The following is a 17,631-nucleotide window of genomic DNA, read 5'->3' as shown; positions in this document are numbered from 1 at the left end:
ACTCCGTTCAACCAACGTTGGCCCAACGTAGGAATGCTGTCTGGGTGTACATATTGTAACATTGAGTGTCTGTTACGAACGCTGTTTCGGAGCACGAAAACATATTTTGGAGGAGTTTCTGGTCATTCGCACAAAACACGGCGAATAACAGAAGGGGGACGAAAAAGGCTCAATTAGATACATTGTACATGTAAACCTTTAATTGGTGTCTCGGGCCTAACAGTAAATATTAGCTTTTCATTTCATGTAGGAATGTTGGGTCAGATTGGTATTTTGAATTCGCATATTTTTTATAAATATGTAGAAAATGTGGACTTAAAAATAAATCAAGAAAGATCTAAAACTGGTATTACCAATTTAATATTATCACTGGTTAACCATCATATATCACGTGGGTTAGGTGGCATTTTCTGATTGGTTAAAGTAAACTTTTTTTTTATAAATATATATGCAATAATCACATTTATAGAACGAAAAATACTAAAGCTCGGGTGTCTAAATAAAAAACTGTGAAAAAATATTTTGTTTTACACCGACTTAATTCTTAATTAACTATTTTAACAATTTTTATTGTAAAACTGTATTTTTTAAGGACGTAAGCCACATTTTTTATACATTTCGTAAGCGGCTAAATTAACCGACTTTCTGAAATCTGTGTCGGGCAACAATAACAAAATGTCGAGATTTGCCAATAGAAGAGACAACGATAACCTTTTTCCAGAGGCAGTCTTTAAGTTCGACCATTTGTAAGTACTTTTAAATTATTTCATTTACGATAGAGCTTTGACTTTTTCGACACGAATGGCGAATATTATGTCATGTTATCTGTCACGTCATAAGTTTGAAATCGAAACTTGAGGAAGAGGAAACATTCTTTGCATTTGAATTCTATTTAGAAAATGATAGCCACAATTTCATTAATTCCACTGAGCATACACAATTCAAACTGAATCTTAATAGTGATATAAGTGATTATAAAAATTAGATGTGCCAGTGACACTGACAGTGTCATATGGCTATTTTATACAAGAGGCTTGACACATGTAGGGTCCCAGTAATCATAGCTGCTGACAATATGGTTGAACCAATTTCTTAATTCAAAATATTCCTGTATTGTATACATGTACACTTGTATGCCAGTATGGTCAAAAACATTAATTTATTAATAGAAAGTTTTATGTCCTCATGAAATTGCCTGATATTATTTTCATGTTACAAAAATAGTTAACAAGTCAAATCGGCACTTGGTTTAATTGGCACATGTTCTTATGGTTAATCCGGCATCTTAAAAAAAATACTCGTATCAGGACCTGGTCAAATCGACAACTTAACATTATCATTGTACTTTAGTTTGATTTATCTTATAAAATATTTGAATTAAATATCATTGTACATGTATATTATGTGTTTTATCTGTAATTTATTGTTGTGTATGATGTTAAAATACTGAAAATGTATTAATTGGAAAGAGAAACAGAACAGAACTTGTCATTATATAAGCTAAGATACAATGCAAGATAATATAGCTTTATTCACCAATCATGGACCCTCTTCAGTGGAAAAAATTAATACAATGATTACAATTATTTTAGAAAAATGTACCAATACACAATATAATCATGAATAACCCTCAAAGTAGGTGGGAATGTAGTCTAAAAATGTGATTGTACTATTATGTTTATTCCGAGAGATCGTCGCTGTCGAACATAATAAACTACATGTATTAGTAAATAAGTATGTGTAATTTGTCAATTAGTTTTTTGTTTTTTCTACATGTATATGTATGTATTCAGTTGTTTGACTCTTTCCCAACTAGAGTGACTTCAGCTTTTGCAATATCAGTCCTTTTAGTTCATAAATTGAAAGTCCTTGAAATAAGATTCTGAATTTAAAAGAGGAGTACCAAGTATAAATATTATTTTCATGCATATTCTTACAACATACATGTATACATGTATGAATGCTTCTTTTAATAATTCTGAGCTACAGTGATACATTCTTTGTAGATAACATAACATTGATGATACAATATCAAAATATAAAGGAAGCCTGCCTATCCCAGATAGTACAGCAATATTTGATATACAGTAGTTACAGTTGTTTCATTCTGCTATTTCAGTCATTCTCAGGTCTTTCCTTAATACTATCCAAAGGTTGTTCTTCCTCTGCCAATCTTTTGTTGGTTGCCAATTTAACCAGACTGGGTGACGATTTGACTATGCATGGTTCCAGTTTAACCAAGTGCCATATAGCTGAAATTCCAAAACTATACATGTACAAATGTACATTTGTACATGTTGTATTGTCATAACAGTTGTATGACACAGATGTACACAACATAAAATTAAATATTATTATGAATAAAGAAAGAAATGGATGAATGAGTGACAGAGTCTATTGATTACATGGCTTGAATTGTTCAGTATTAAGGGTGAAATGGTTCTTTACCATATCAATTGATGTATCATGACACAATAGCATTTTATGATTCATTTGACTGAAGTTTTGATTCAACAGAATACAGGTCAAAATACTTTTTAAAAAAAATGAATTTATGAAATTACTATGCAAATAGTAAAGTATGACTTGATGAAAATATATAGGACAGCATGCTGTTGTATATCATAACGAAATGTATCATATTGTCACCCTTGTATCACGATATGCATCGTACATTTGTACATGTATTGTGACTGTGAGGTACATTTTGTAGGTGTATTGTTACAGCCCTATTAAATGTGTACACATTGAATCATAGATTTATTTTTGTAGACAACCCAATGTACAATCACACTTGAAGAAAGTTTATGGCACACTTTCTATCTCCATGATTGCTGCAGCAGTTGGAGCCTATGTCCACCTCTTTACTGGTTTGATGAGGGTAAGTCAGCATGCTTTGGTTCTCAAAATATATGCAGAATAACAAATTTTCAAGTCCAGACAAAAAATATCAACGAGTCTGACTTGTGCCAGATGTGATGTTCTGTCCTGACATTCAAAACTAATTTTATTCTTTATATCTTTACTTCCAGAGTCATTTTTACTTGACATTGTCGTTGATAATTGCCTTATCTCTTAGTATCATGAAATTGTACTGCAAGGTTCCATACTGTAAAAGAAAGGCTTGGATTGATTATTGGGGTTGTGACTCAAACCATTTAGCCTAAATTTTAGGGGTTAAAAACAAGAATTTTACATTCATGATGTTCAGGAATTAGGGGTAAAAAGGAGGCCAGAAACAAGGATTTTAATGACATCTGGCAATAACTATAAATGAATAGATCTCTTTGAAAATTAGTACAACAGCATGCCATACACCAAAGTTTGGATTTATCTTTATAATTTAACAAAACTTTTAAAATGTGACCTTTTAACAGATAAACGTTTTGTTTTGTTTTGGTTAAAGATACAAAACTAGGAAAGCTCCTTACCTGCTAAATATATTACAGGTTGGCCTCCTGTCAGATTGAATTCAGGCTATCAGTAATCCAAAGCTCAAATTCTGTCTTTTTTTTCCAAAATTCTCAATGACTAGCCCGAATAATTGAGAACTGTATAGGATTCAACTAGCCCAAAACAAAAATGTGCACATCATTTCACTGAACCAATTTTTACTAGCCACGGGCTTCAGGCTAGTGGCTAAAGGTGAGCACTGAAATTTATATTAAACACCACTATCGTCCTCTATCCAGCTTAAATGATGTGTCCATATTTACCCCAACTGTTTAAGGTTGGACCTCTGCGGTTGTGTTCAGCTGTGCCCAGCATTTTATTACTTACTGATGAAATTGCTACCTGAAATTGTAGGCTGGGTTTTTGACAGCTATTGGCTCCATTGGGCTACTGATCTGGTTGGCATCAACTCACCATTCTAAAGAGAACGAGATGAAGAGATTGGGTATCCTGACAGGGTTTGCTTTCTTGTCAGGTCTTTCTCTGGGACCAGTCATGGATTTTGCCATTGATGTTGACCCAAGGTATATTGTATGATTGGCCTATTAAAAATTGTTATTGAAATACATATGTACACACACTGCACTAAAATTGAAGTAATCAATGTGTACATTTTGTACTACATGTATGCATAATGAAGCATCACAAAGTTCTGACAAATTAAACATTTGTTAACTCAAGAATAATGTACTTGTTCTGTACATGTACATGTAACTTACAAAAAGCATGGATCAAAATCTTTATTTTCCAAGGGGCAATGATACATGTACATGTACATGTACATTTATGATTTAAACAATAATACACAACAACAGAACGGATCTTTAAATACATGTATATGTATGTTACATAATGATAACCATCACATGTCAGATGAAGGATCCTTTACTTAATACATTTTGTATTATCTATATATAGTTATTTGTGTTAAATTGAGGCTACATATGAACACCTACACGTATTAGTAATGTATAGCAAACATGTACATGTATATTTTTTTTTTATTTTATTTTTTTTTAATGTTCATTGTTCGATTTCCAGCAGTACTGATAAGGTGTTATTGTAGAGACAATATATACAAGTTAATTGCTTTACTAAAAAAAAATTAAAAACATAAACAAACTCTATGTGTTTTCTGAAGTCAGTTCCTCGAAAAGGTGGAATTGTTATATCTTTTGTATGTTTTGAAATTGCCGCATATATTCCTTGGATCTTTCATATTCAATTTTACACTTGCCACTTTTTGTGAAATATTTATAGATTTCATAATGAGTGAAAGTGGTATATCAGAAAATATCAACTCAAACTATTTAATTTCGACATCGTAACAACCAACTTTCCCAAGTTTGTTAGTATGTTGAAATTTAATAACACAAGTTGATATTTTTGCCATATTCAACGTTCACAAGTTATAAACCTTTTTCTGTATGATCCTTGTGAAATATTTTGCCCATTTGACATTTGTCATCTGGTATGGCAGAAATTCTAGCAATCCTTCCTGTATTGTGTCACCTATAGTGTCTGGAGAGCAAGGTTAGAAATCTCACAACACCACTTTTGACCAATCAGATTTATGAAAAAATAGTACACAACCACACAACCGATCAAAATGGAGAATTTTCATCTCGCTCTTTAGTTCATATCTCATTAGCCATCGTTGACGTTGTGATATCAAAAAGAAGTAGAGGAACTAACCAAATCACAGATAACTTAAAAGTATAAAACACTCTATGAACTTAAAATATCCATACCAAAGATGAGTGCTTGACATGGAAGAAAAATAATACGAGGCAGGTTAAACCTGCAAGAGGACAAAGTTTTAAGCTAGAGTGTCCTTAGCGATGATGACTTAAGTTCTGCTAGACTTGGGATTACTTGTTTTTGAGTCCATAAGTTGTTCCATATGTTCAGATTCAAACTAGCTTACTCTGTATTCAGTTTGTTTTGTTCAGAACTATTTGGTTATTTTTCCTGCATTAAATCCATAAATCCTGTAGTTCCACTGTATAGTAATTTCCTGTAAGACTGAAATCAGGCTCTTCAGTGCTTTTAATGTTACAGTGTATATTATGAGTTATGAGAACTTGGTCCTCTATAATATTATATGCAGCCAATGATGGAATTTTGAAATTTGTAAAACTTTTTTGGAGTAAGCATACATGTACACGTACATATACATATTATGATGTAAAGATGTAAATCACTGTTTTATGGTTAAGATGTAAAATTGTTTATGACAGACCTACTTGTAATTGATATTGTAAGCAATAATCTACATGTATTTACTTTTTCTTTTAGCATTATTTCAACAGCTTTCATGGCATCAGTTGTGATTTTTGTCAGTTTCTCCTTGGCAGCCCTTTACAACACAAATAGATCATTCCTTTATATGGGAGGCAAGTATACCTCTGTGCAAGGACTCAGTACATGTTAATAAATACTGAAATGTTTCTGGCAAAAGTAGGGTAAGATGTTCTGTGAAATATTTTACTTACTTACTGCCGTTTACGCCACTGGCATGTGAAATATTTGGTTATACAAAAACTGCAGTATAATAGTCTGCTTGTTGTTACTATTTTAAAAGTAAGCTCTAAGTAAGCTAACAGTTACAAGTTGGACTTTACTTTTGCCAAATCTTTTTTTAACTTGACAGCTATGCTATCATATTGGGAATCAATCAGGGTTGACATTAACAGTGGTCTGGTAGTTTTGTGCTTACCTAATTTTAAAGTTTCAATTGGTACACTAGTACTTTGGGCTACTTAAATTAATTTTTAAAATTGTATTAGTCCTACAGACAGGAACACAAAATACTGTTGAGAATTACCTAATATTTCTCTCATAATGTAGCCAGAAAAGTGGTTGTCAAACACTGCCAGTACTTGAATGCATTGACTTTTTCCCAAAATTATAATACTTTAACTTCCCAGAAAATACTATGATTTATTGCACAGTTGTTTTCTCTGACTTTTCTATTGAAATATACAGGTACATGTAGATATTTATTACAGTATAATATTAAAGATCATATCATAAAGATATGTATTTATAATTTATTTAAAGATTTTTAGACATCAAGACGTGATTGATGCCCTGGGCCTAATCTAGAGGGAGAAATGAGCACTTCAGGGATGATTTTTTTCCGCTTTTTAGCAGCATTCCGTTATTTCAAATCTGGATTTTACCGTTACAGTTCTTTTTTACTGTATATTTACTTCCTATTTCCAATTTCCGCTTTGTTTGTTGACCTCTTAAAATCACCCCTGGCACTTGTACCCACTTCTCCCATTTGTCTTTGATGGGGACAAAGTTTTTTAGTATGTTACATAGACAAAAATGTCATTTTTCAAACAGTTGTAACTTGAATTTCTCCTTCATTGTCATCGATGTCTGGATTAGATTCTGGATTATTCCTACACAAATTCTGAAAAAGTTCAGTTAATTCCATTCTGTTATAATTAATCTATGCATAATGTTGCTTTAAAACTAGCTAGATACAAAGTTAATTGAATGTTGCTTTTGAATTTACAAGACTACATGTATCAAATATAATTCAAAATTCATGAATGATGCTATAGAATTTACAATGTTGTCAAATGAAATTCAACATTTTTATGACAATTTACCATGAATGTTGCTCTATAATGAGGCTTAAGGACTTAGTACACATAGGGGTGTTTTTAGTCCCCCCCCCCACACTAGGTTGAGTTTTTTTTTTTCCAAAATAGCTAAAATTTGTGCAAAATTGATCATTTTGTCAAATTAGTGATACTTGCCCCAACATAAACCAACCAAATTTTCTTCAAGGTACAACAAAGATCTATTTTGACACAGATATTTGTATTTCACAATGAATTGATAATTTATTTTCTGGTTGTGTAAACAAAATTATTTCCTACCTACAGTGCATGCATCTACCCACAATAAACATTATGAGCCGTGAAAGGTCAAACAAACATTACTTTAGTAAAAGATTGATTATTTTCTACCACTTCAAGGCAGACTCCTGCTGTTTCAAATCTCGATTTACTCTATGTTTACTTCCTATTTTAACAATTTCTGCTTTTTTGGTTGTCTGTAAAATATCATGTCTGTTTAATTCAGGCCTGATGTTAGAATTTCTGTTTTTACAGGTACTCTGATGTCTGGCCTCAGTTGGATGCTCCTGTTGGGATTGATGAACATTTTCTTCAGATCAGAACTTATCTTTGATGTAAGTGTTGTAGTTTTCAGTGCAGTTTTTGAAGGGATAGGGTAAGGCCTAAAAAAATGTATTTCCAGTTACCAGTCAGACCCCCTACTTACTTTTTTATTCCAACCTCAAAAAACAAAGAAAGTATATCCAACTGTTTCCTCCCATACTCATTTGCAAGCTTATTCAGATGACTCAATGTTTTCAGTATATGAACAGATTATTTTTTATAGGAGCTTTTTGTTAAACTGTGTCAGAAAACATAGCAATATGGGTACCGGTAATAATATACAAAGATCAGAAATAATGAAATGCCATTTCTGAACTAATTTCGATAAAAAAAAATATTTCAGATGGCTTTCATGTTTGGAAAAGAAAATTATTTAAAAAAAAATAAAAATCTAATCTACCAAGCCTATCAAATCTTGGTTATATATATGGGAAACATAGCACTTTAAAAGCAATTTTGATGAACACACATTATGCGAGAATTATAATCTATTAAAACCAGGTTGCAAAAGGGTCAGGGTACCTTTAAGAGCCGTCAAAAAGGGCAGGGCACACACACCTTCCTGAGATATTCTATATAGAGTACTATGCTGTAGGTTTTACTCCAACTTAACAAGTGGCTGGTACACTGAAATTACCTTGTCCATCTTTCCATCCATCTGAATATTGTCACAGTTACCTTGCCTCTTAATGGATGGATTGATTTTAAATTTTTGTGTTGGCCTTCGTATAGATTGGGCATATGCAATTTCAGTTGCTTTTCGATATCAACTTTTAGTACCAGTAGGGGTTATACCTAGCGCGAAAATGTATGCAACTTCATGTTTTATCTGTGTGACTGGGACAAAGTAGCAATTGTCAGTTACATTTGTACATGTACATTGTACATTATTCATTACAGGATGACATTTTGCAACTTCTGAAAAGGGTATACTTTATGTCCTTGGCTTTTAATAATACATCTTTCCCATACAATTTTGACAGCTAAGTTACATTTGTATAAGAACTCTCAATTAGAGTTATTAGAAATTTTGTATTCAGTTGATAATTGGCTGCACTTTAAGATTTTCTTTGTTCAGCCACAAAAATTGCAAATTTATGTATGAGAAAAAATTGCTACCTTTTTAAATGTAGCTTTTCAGCCCATCAAAACCCAAGTATATGATTAGGATTAATTTTATCTAATCTTGTATTATAAAATTTTTCTAAATGATAAATAATTACTTGTTCCAAAGTACGGCTTTGAAATAGTAATAAATATTGAGTTATCCTTCTTGGAATATTAGAAAACAATATATATTATTCCCAGCCCTAAAAAAGAAGGAATACAAATAAAATATTTAACAAAGTAGAGGTACATTGTACAATGAATCCTGTAAGATTTCAAGGTTTGATTTAGTTATAGTATAAATTAGCATAACATACAAATGTACTACCCCAAGTAATAATGGTAGCAAAATAGGTGAGGTTATTGACTAGACAATTCAAAACAACCACACAACCAATCACAATGAAAAATTTTGTATATAGCTTGTTCCTATCACATTGTCCAATGGTGTGATATTGCAAAATATTAACCTGTTCAAGAAGTGAATAAAACAACTACAAAATTTGTAGGGAATGACCCATTAATTATTAGGTGATATTCAAATTCTACTATAACAGTCCACAGATGAAATTTGTGCCCTTATTTGTGCCCCCTCGACATATCACCATCTTTGTGACCAGGCCAAATTTTGGCGATATGCAAGGGTGGCGATAGATCAAGGAAATGTTTATATATAGAAACTATAGTAATTTTGTAAAAAAAGGACCTTGAAAAAGTGTGACAAGTGAGGGACCACCATTGAAGAGGGATGGTATAACAAGGGTGCACTAGTAAATGTTCACATGTTACACCAAAGGCAGAAACATACTCACTTGTTGTTTATTCTTTTGAAGGTGTACCTCCACATTACTCTGCTGATTTTCTGTGGCTTTGTTCTGTACGACACACAGCTGATTGTTGAGAAGAGAAAGATGGGTGATGATGATTATATCTGGTATGTACCAGAAACAGTAAACTTGAATTGCATAGTCAAGTGATTGTCCATTAGGGGAAATAGTAAGCTTGAATAAAGTAGAATTGTTCACTCATTATGTGAAATAGTAAGCTTGAATAAATTAGAATTAATCATCCATTGGGGGAAATGGTAAGCTTGAATAAAGTAGAATTAATCATCCATTGGGGGAAATGGTAAGCTTGAATAAGGTAGAATTAACCATCCATTGGGGGAAATGGTAAGCTTGAATAAGGAAGAATTAATCATCCATTGGGGAAATGGTAAGTTGAATAAGGTAGAATTAATCATCCATTGGGGGAAATAGTAAGCTTGAATAAGGAAGAATTAATCATCCATTAGGGGAAATGGTAAGCTTGAATAAGTAGAATTAACATCCATTTGTGGAAATAGTAAGTTGAATAAGGTAGAATTAATCATCCATTGGGGGAAATAGTAAGCTTGAATAAGGAAAAATTAATCATCCATTGGGGGAAATAGTAAGTTGAATAAGGTAGAATTAATCATCCATTGGGGGAAATAGTAAGTTGAATAAGGTAGAATTAATCATCCATTGGGGGAAATAGTAAGTTGAATAAGGAAGAATTGACCATCCATTGGGGGAAATAGTAATCTTGAATAAGGTAGAATTAATCATCCATTGGGGGAAATGGTAAGCTTGAATAAAGCAGAATTAATCATCCATTGGGGGAAATAGTAAGCTTGAATAAGGAAGAATTAATCATCCATTGGGGGAAATGGTAAACTTGAATAAGGTAGAATTAACCATCCATTAGAGGAAATGGTAAGCTTGAATAAGGAAGAATTAATCATTCATTGGGGAAAATAGTAAGTTGAATAAGGAAGAATTAATCATCCATTGGGGAAATGGTAAGTTGAATAAGGTAGAATTAATCATCCATTGGGGGAAATAGTAAGCTTGAATAAGGAAGAATTAATCATTCATTGGGGGAAATAGTAAGTTGAATAAGGAAGAATTAATCATCCATTGGGGAAATGGTAAGTTGAATAAGGTAGAATTAATCATCCATTGGGGGAAATAGTAAGTTGAATAAGGTAGAATTAATCATCCATTGGGGAAATGGTAAGTTGAATGAGGTAGAATTAATCATTCATTGGGGGAAATAGTAAGTTGAATAAGGTAGAATTAATCATCCATTGGGGGAAATAGTAAGTTGAATAAGGTAGAATTAATCATCCATTGGGGGAAATAGTAAGCATGAATAAGGTAGAATTAATCATCCTTTGGGGGAAATAGTAAGCTTGAATAAGGAAGAATTAATCATTCATTGGGGGAAATAGTAAGTTGAATAAGGAAGAATTAACCATCCATTTGTGGAAATAGTAAGCTTTAGTGAAGTAGAATTAATTATTCATTCTGAAGTTACGCAGGGCTTAGAAAAGGCTCTGTCTTCTGCCCAGAGTACCAAGTAGACATAATTGTAAGCTCTAAGATGTCTTTGAATTATTGAAAATTTTGTAGAGTTGTTTGGCACAGTTGTCACAATGCTTTTTTCTGTTGTGACATGTCAATTTTACACTTGGACTTTGTGTAAAGTTGACCCCTGGTTATGAGAGTTGGGCCAGAAATAGTTAATTTCATAGTAATATGTAATGAAACAATTGACAAGAAATAAGAGGCGTCTATTTGTTTCTATTTATAGGCACAGTGTTGACTTGTTCCTTGACTTCATTAACATTTTCCGCAAACTGATGATCATTCTGTCAAAAAAGGTAAGTAGTGCTGCATGTATTACAGTGTACTAGAAATTTAGAAAATTCTCACTTTCCCTGGGAAAGTTCCACATGAAAATCGGCTTTCCATTCATCAAAATCTGCTTTCCAAGGGAACATAGCAGTTGAAAAATAACTTTCCGTGACCGAAATTATACTTGCCTCAGGTGACGGGAAAGGTGAATCCTAGAACACTGTAACAGTACAGATATGATCATGTGACAAATACAGTCAAACCTGTATTAGCGACCACCTGTTTTCAGTATTGTACAGTCTTAGTGATCACCTGTATTCAGCAATGACCTGTCTTAGCGACCACCTATATTCAGCAATGACCTGTTTTAGTGACCACCTTTATTCAGTAATGACATGTCTAATAGTGAATACTTGTATTCAGTAATGACCTGTCTTAGTGAATACCTGTATACAGTTATGACCTGTCTGAGCGATCACCTGTATTCAGTAATGACCTGTCATAAGAGACTATTATTATAATATCCCTATGTACATGATGTAGTGCATTTTATGTAAAACTAACATTAATATCCTTCATTTTGCTTAAATGGTATCTCCTGCACCTTTCTTTGAAAGGTTGTTTGATTTGTTCAACGGCTATTCAAAGTAAAATTTCTGGCTCCTTCGAGCTTCTATTTTTATCTTCTTTATACCAGCGGTTTGCACTCTGTCCAGCAAATCAGTTTTCTACCATTTTTTTTTTGTCATGCTTGCAGATTTAAATTTGATGTCCTGTTCTTGGAAAGTTACAATCAAGCAGTCATGGTGAAATTGATTTTTGATGCACTTGACTGAATGACAATTTTTGACTTTTTTCCTTATATGTTCAGCTAAAAAATCTGAAATTTTTTGCCAGACAGAGGAGAAAAAACACCGGACATTGCCTTCAGTCTGACGAATTTTGCCATAACTGAATAAAGTTTGAATTTTGGTCTAGACTATTGATATTTTGCTTAGTTTTGGCCTTGGACTTAGAAAATTAATGCACACTAGGTTTTTCACATTTTTCTTGTTTACAGATAATGCATGACGTTTGCATTCTGTTCTCTTCAACAGAAATTTCTTCCAGTAGGAGTCTTTATTACCATGCAGTACTCTCAGATAGACCTAGAGTAAGGGACATAACTCATGAAATCAGTGATATGTTTGTATCATATTCAATTTCAATAAGCCTCTCAAGCTTCCATTTTAAGTAGAATAAAATGAATCCAAGTTAATAAGATGCTTACTTAAGATTGATGTAAAATGCTGAATACAAACATTCCAATGATTTTTAAGAGTTGTGTCCCTTACCCTAGGTCTACCTATTTTAAACCAGTCTGATAATGTTTTAACGATTTAAAAAAATATTTTAAAAAAATATATCTACGTATCATAATCTCAAATTATACCCTTTAAAAGTGTCTAAAACATCAATTTCCAACTACTAAAAATCAATTAGAACTGATCACTTAAATCTTTCCTAAAATATATAATAAGCTGCATTAAAAGTTAGTTATCAAAATTAAAAAAAAAATAAGTAAATAAATAAAAAATAGATAAATATATATATCATTTACCACTGATATGAATAACTATAACAAAGAAAATTGGTTAATAATGTTTCAATTATAAAATAAATTTCGCCTCTGAAAATTAACCCTTGGTAATTTAAGGACGTTGTGATATCTGAAATTTAAATGTTTTTAGTTTTGTTTGTAAATAAATGTCTCGTAAGTCTACTAAGGCTGGATATTTGATCTTTTATATATGCAATGTTTTATTGTAAATATTTCTTTGTATGATCAAGTATGTGACACTATGATAAACTAATTATTTATTATTATTATTATCATTCCAAATAGCATCCTGAGGTTCTTAAATTGATTAGCAATCTGCAGATCTTATTAAAAACCATGTTTCAGAAAGATACATATTAAGCTTATACAGTGAAACTTGTCTATAGTGAACCCCTTATTGATTGTATGTTTCTGGTTTAGACAGATGTTTGGTTTACTGAGGTTGAAAATAAATTTAAATTGATATTAATAATAGGATAATTAATTGGAAAGAGTGAAGAACCAAAAAATGATCACGAGTGCCGAAGAACGCCTATAGATTAAATGAGTGTGCAGAACTTGTTCAGCATACAAGTTAAATCTTTATGCGTTCTTGACACGAGTGATCATATTTTGGTTATTCACGATAACCAATTGATTATCCTATTTATTATATAGATTTCTGCCATTATTCATTGTTATTTTGGTCAATATGAATTTTATATTTTGTGAACGGCAGATTGATTTTTCGTGAAGTTTTGGCGGGAGAAAGTGTGAGGGTGAAATAACTGAATTTATTTCAGTGTGAATTATTGATTTTTTTTTTCACAGGGAACAATCCATAAATCACTGCTATCTATATAATAAAAGATTGTAAAGTGTGTCTGATTAAGATTCTACTGAATATCCCGAAACAAGAAAATACACATCATTTCACCAGCCCAAATCAATCTTTACTAGCCTCTGGCTAATGGCTTAAGGTGAGCGCTGTTACTACCGATCCACGTTGGCTGGATAGAAAATGATTTGGAGAAAAAAGCATTTGATATTAAATTTAATATTGAGATGTGTTACTTGTACATGTATTGTTGTGAAAAAGATATTATGTTCCTTATCATATTGTTTTATTATTTTACCTCCAATTGTTTGTTTCAGGAAAAGAAGAAGAATTAAAGAGAAGCAGAAATATATGGACTGATGTGCTTTACAGAGTAACTGCATAAAAAACATTTATAAGTAACTGTATTGAGAATTTCAAGAGGAAAACGTCCAACACGTAAAAACTGTATTCATTATTTTTTTTTAGATTTTTTGTTTGTTAAGTAAAACTTGTAATCGGCAGTTTTCTTTTGTGTTTTGGTTTGTTAAGTTCCTAAAATGATTTTGCTAAAAGACCAGATAAAACAAGCTACAGAATTGGCCTTGGACTGTTTAATGCAACACTAATTATTTCTTCTTTTTTTGCTAGTTTAATAATTATTTTTTTCTCAAAATTACTACATTAATATATTATTCTATAAAGCAGTTTTCTATGATTTAAAAAAAGAAATTAGGTTTCCACAGGAAAACTCCAAATGAAGATTAAATTTAAATCTGCTTTCAGAAATTCAATATGATGGAACAATGTTGAGGCCTTGTTATGCTCCCATTTGCATACTAAATATGATATATTATTCATGGTAATGGTTAAATCATTCTTATTATCAGTTATGTTTTGAGTTGTGGGATGCTTTTGAAAATATTAGATATTTAAATTCATTATTTCTATTCCCTTTCTCACTCTGTTTTCTTCTATCTATAAAGTTTTCACTACGCAGTTGATTAATTTTTTTCCAAGGATTCTTGTGTTTTTGGTCCAGTGTCCAAATTTCTGATTTTTAATTTTGCATTACATGTAGTAAAATTCCAAAATAATTTAGCTTTTGGACCCTACACTTCTTAGTCAATAGTGGAAAGTTTACCTAACAAGTGCACCCAGAACCCTGACCTGCTGACCTACATGTACATTTTTCAACAGTGTCAGCTGTATTGATTTATTTTCCATGCAAATCATATTCTTGGTTCTTTTGAACATCTGGAACCTATGACATTTTTTTCAATAATATGATGTAAAGTTATGATAGAATATTCCTTAAGGGCATATTAAAAGATTTTACACCATACCTACTCTCATTATATTAATCAAACTTTATTCATTGAAGAAAACTGCTTCATTTTAATGAATTGTTTTGTATGTAGCACAATATACCCACTTCAGTTGCACAGTTAACTGTAGGAATGTCTGTAACAATTTATCCTGAAAGATTATATTACTATTATTGTTGTGCTGTATTTTCTATGAGCACATTATTGCCATAATTGCCTAAATTGGAATTCAATACACAAAGCCTAAGATTAAAAAACAAATCTCAAGTTGAGTTCTTACTTAAATTTTCAAATTCAAGTTATTTGATATTAAGAGATTATGCTAGGAAAATTTCACTTCGAAATTCTATATGAAACTTTGTACAGTATTTGGATGGTAACATTATGCTACACTGTCATAATGGTATTCTTACTCTGGATTCCTTTGAGAACTCCAATAACATTTAGATAGATTTAAATAATGCTTTTTTGTACATTTTGTTTTCTTAGAAGAACCTAGGTTATTTAATCTCGTGCTTTAAATAGGTATCGCCTGGCTGGTTTGACACTTTAAAAATACATTATTGTTTCAAAAATGTGCTCAATGAAAATTACTTGTTTTTCATTATTATTGTTTATTCTGGTAATAAAAAAATGTTTGATAAAAGTTTGTACATCCTTTTTTGCCACCTGTCAATTGAAAAACTAATGTTTAAGTGTAAGTATTTGTAAGAATCGGGCAAAAGCCAAAACGGGAAAAATCAGAAGCATGCATGTCAAAAATCGATCTGACAATATGATATCACTCAAGGGTGGTTTTTCTATTTAGAAAGACCTTCATTTGACCTCTGCATCACTGGATTTTTCAGAATTTGTTCAATAGAATGATAGAGAAATGAGGTTTTGACAGAGTTAGTTGCCCTTGAAATGTTGTTTTCAGTGCATGTCAGTGAAATTATCTCTCCATTTATCAAAATGATATTGAAATTTTTTTCCTTTATTCTGATGGTGCAAATAGTCGAACTAAACTTTCAAAATGGTTTGTTTTTTCATACCGCCTGATTCTTACAGAGACTGACACTTAAATAATGTCTCTGGTTGAACTTTTAATGTCGCATATTTTGTTCTTTATGGTGACATTTTCGATGATATAACGCTGAGTCATCTTTGTTGTAGTGTCAAAAAAACTCTGGTCATGGTCTTAAGATATGGCTTGCCACCCACCTATTGTTCCTTATATCTTGCAGTGAATATTTTGGCCTCACAAATCTAGTTTGCATATGTGAATTCAATTAAAAATGGCTAAGTTATGCAAATTCTTGGTCAGTCTTGCTTTTAGCTGTAAAAAGCGAGCCTTCCATTATATGCTGTTGGCTTTTTATCTTAAGTTGTGGGTTGATGTCCATACAGATTCTGCACTGTAGTAGTCTAAGTTAAAGGTCATAGGCATAAGCCATTTTCTTTGGGGGCTGGGATTTTTATACATGTACAATTGTAAAAAAAAATTGCAGTCATGTAATGGTATGCTGTCGTCGCCCAAAGACACTTCACCTCTAGACAATAACTTCAATATAAGTGTTTAGATCTATGACATTATACCACAAGGTCCCATAACATAAACGGAAGCATGGGGTTGATTTTGGGGATAGTGATATGAACCATTTTGAAATTAGGCATTAGAAAGCATCATTTTTATTATGTCTTTACAATAACTTGAATATAAATGAATGAATCTCTGAAAGTACTATTGGGTGCCATACACACAACATGAAGGCCTGGGTTGATTTTGAAGGTTATTTTATAACTTTAACCTTTTATAAATAAGTGGACAAAACACGCATTTTTATTATCGTGATGTCTGGACTCGAATCTCTGAAATAGTAGTACATGGTGTCATACCACAAAGGAAGACCGGGATTGATTTTTGGGGTTGTGACTCAAATCGTTTAGGAGTTAGGGGTCAAATTAACAAGCATTTTCATGATGTACAAATAATAACTTGAGTAAAAGTGAATGGATCTCTATGAGGTTGGTTGATTGATTGAATGATTCTCTTTATTTCCTCTATAAAAGGAGAGTTCTATATATGATATATACAAACATTTACATCTCACAAAAGCACAGAAAAAAAATTAAAGTAAAATATACAGTTAACGTCAAAAATAAATCACGACTGATTACACACCATGCCAAGATTTGATATACTACGAAAAATTAGATATGGGACAGTATAAATCATGTTTAAAAACGGCGTACAATTAGTGAATGTGCTATATGACACATAAGCTGTGACCATAAATCTGACGACACTGTCCACGTAGTGTTGGTCATACCACTAAGGGTCGCTATAGATCATAAGTTCACTGTCAAAGAAAGAGATCGACTTTTTTGTAGGTAGTATGTCTACTATTTAATGTTTTAACATATCTTTTCGTATTTTGAGAAGATTCGTACAGCTCAGAATATGGTGCTGAAGAATGTCATTAGAGTGAAACTTACTCAGTGA

At 32.0% G+C, this 17,631-nt stretch overlaps 1 protein-coding gene across 1 annotated transcript; it reads left to right on the top strand.

Moving 5' to 3' along the window:
• Positions 1-620: 620 nt before the first annotated feature.
• Positions 621-15,792, top strand: LOC148599722 (bax inhibitor 1-like). The gene is made up of 8 exons (XM_088557344.1): positions 621-746; positions 2,773-2,881; positions 3,808-3,977; positions 5,752-5,849; positions 7,587-7,666; positions 9,596-9,696; positions 11,379-11,448; positions 14,157-15,792. The coding sequence occupies exons 1-8, from the start codon at positions 676-678 to the stop codon at positions 14,172-14,174; spliced, it is 717 nt and encodes a 238-aa protein (XP_088413470.1). The 5' UTR covers positions 621-675; the 3' UTR covers positions 14,175-15,792.
• Positions 15,793-17,631: the final 1,839 nt, after the last annotated feature.

The sequence above is a fragment of the Perna viridis genome, chromosome 13 (genome assembly GCF_037379345.1).
Source record: "Perna viridis isolate PV_CMFRI_1.1 ecotype Kerala chromosome 13, ASM3737934v1, whole genome shotgun sequence".
In the NCBI taxonomy this organism is placed as follows: Eukaryota; Metazoa; Mollusca; class Bivalvia; order Mytilida; family Mytilidae; genus Perna; species Perna viridis.
This window is presented reverse-complemented; position numbering and strand designations above follow the sequence as displayed.

Coding starts and splice junctions, on each gene's coding strand:
- LOC148599722 (XM_088557344.1), top strand. CDS start 676: ATGTCGAGATTTGCCAATAGAAGAGACAACGATAACCTTTTTCCAGAG. Junction 747..2,772: donor GTCTTTAAGTTCGACCATTT/GTAAGTACTTTT, acceptor TTATTTTTGTAG/ACAACCCAATGTACAATCAC. Junction 2,882..3,807: donor TCTTTACTGGTTTGATGAGG/GTAAGTCAGCAT, acceptor CTGAAATTGTAG/GCTGGGTTTTTGACAGCTAT.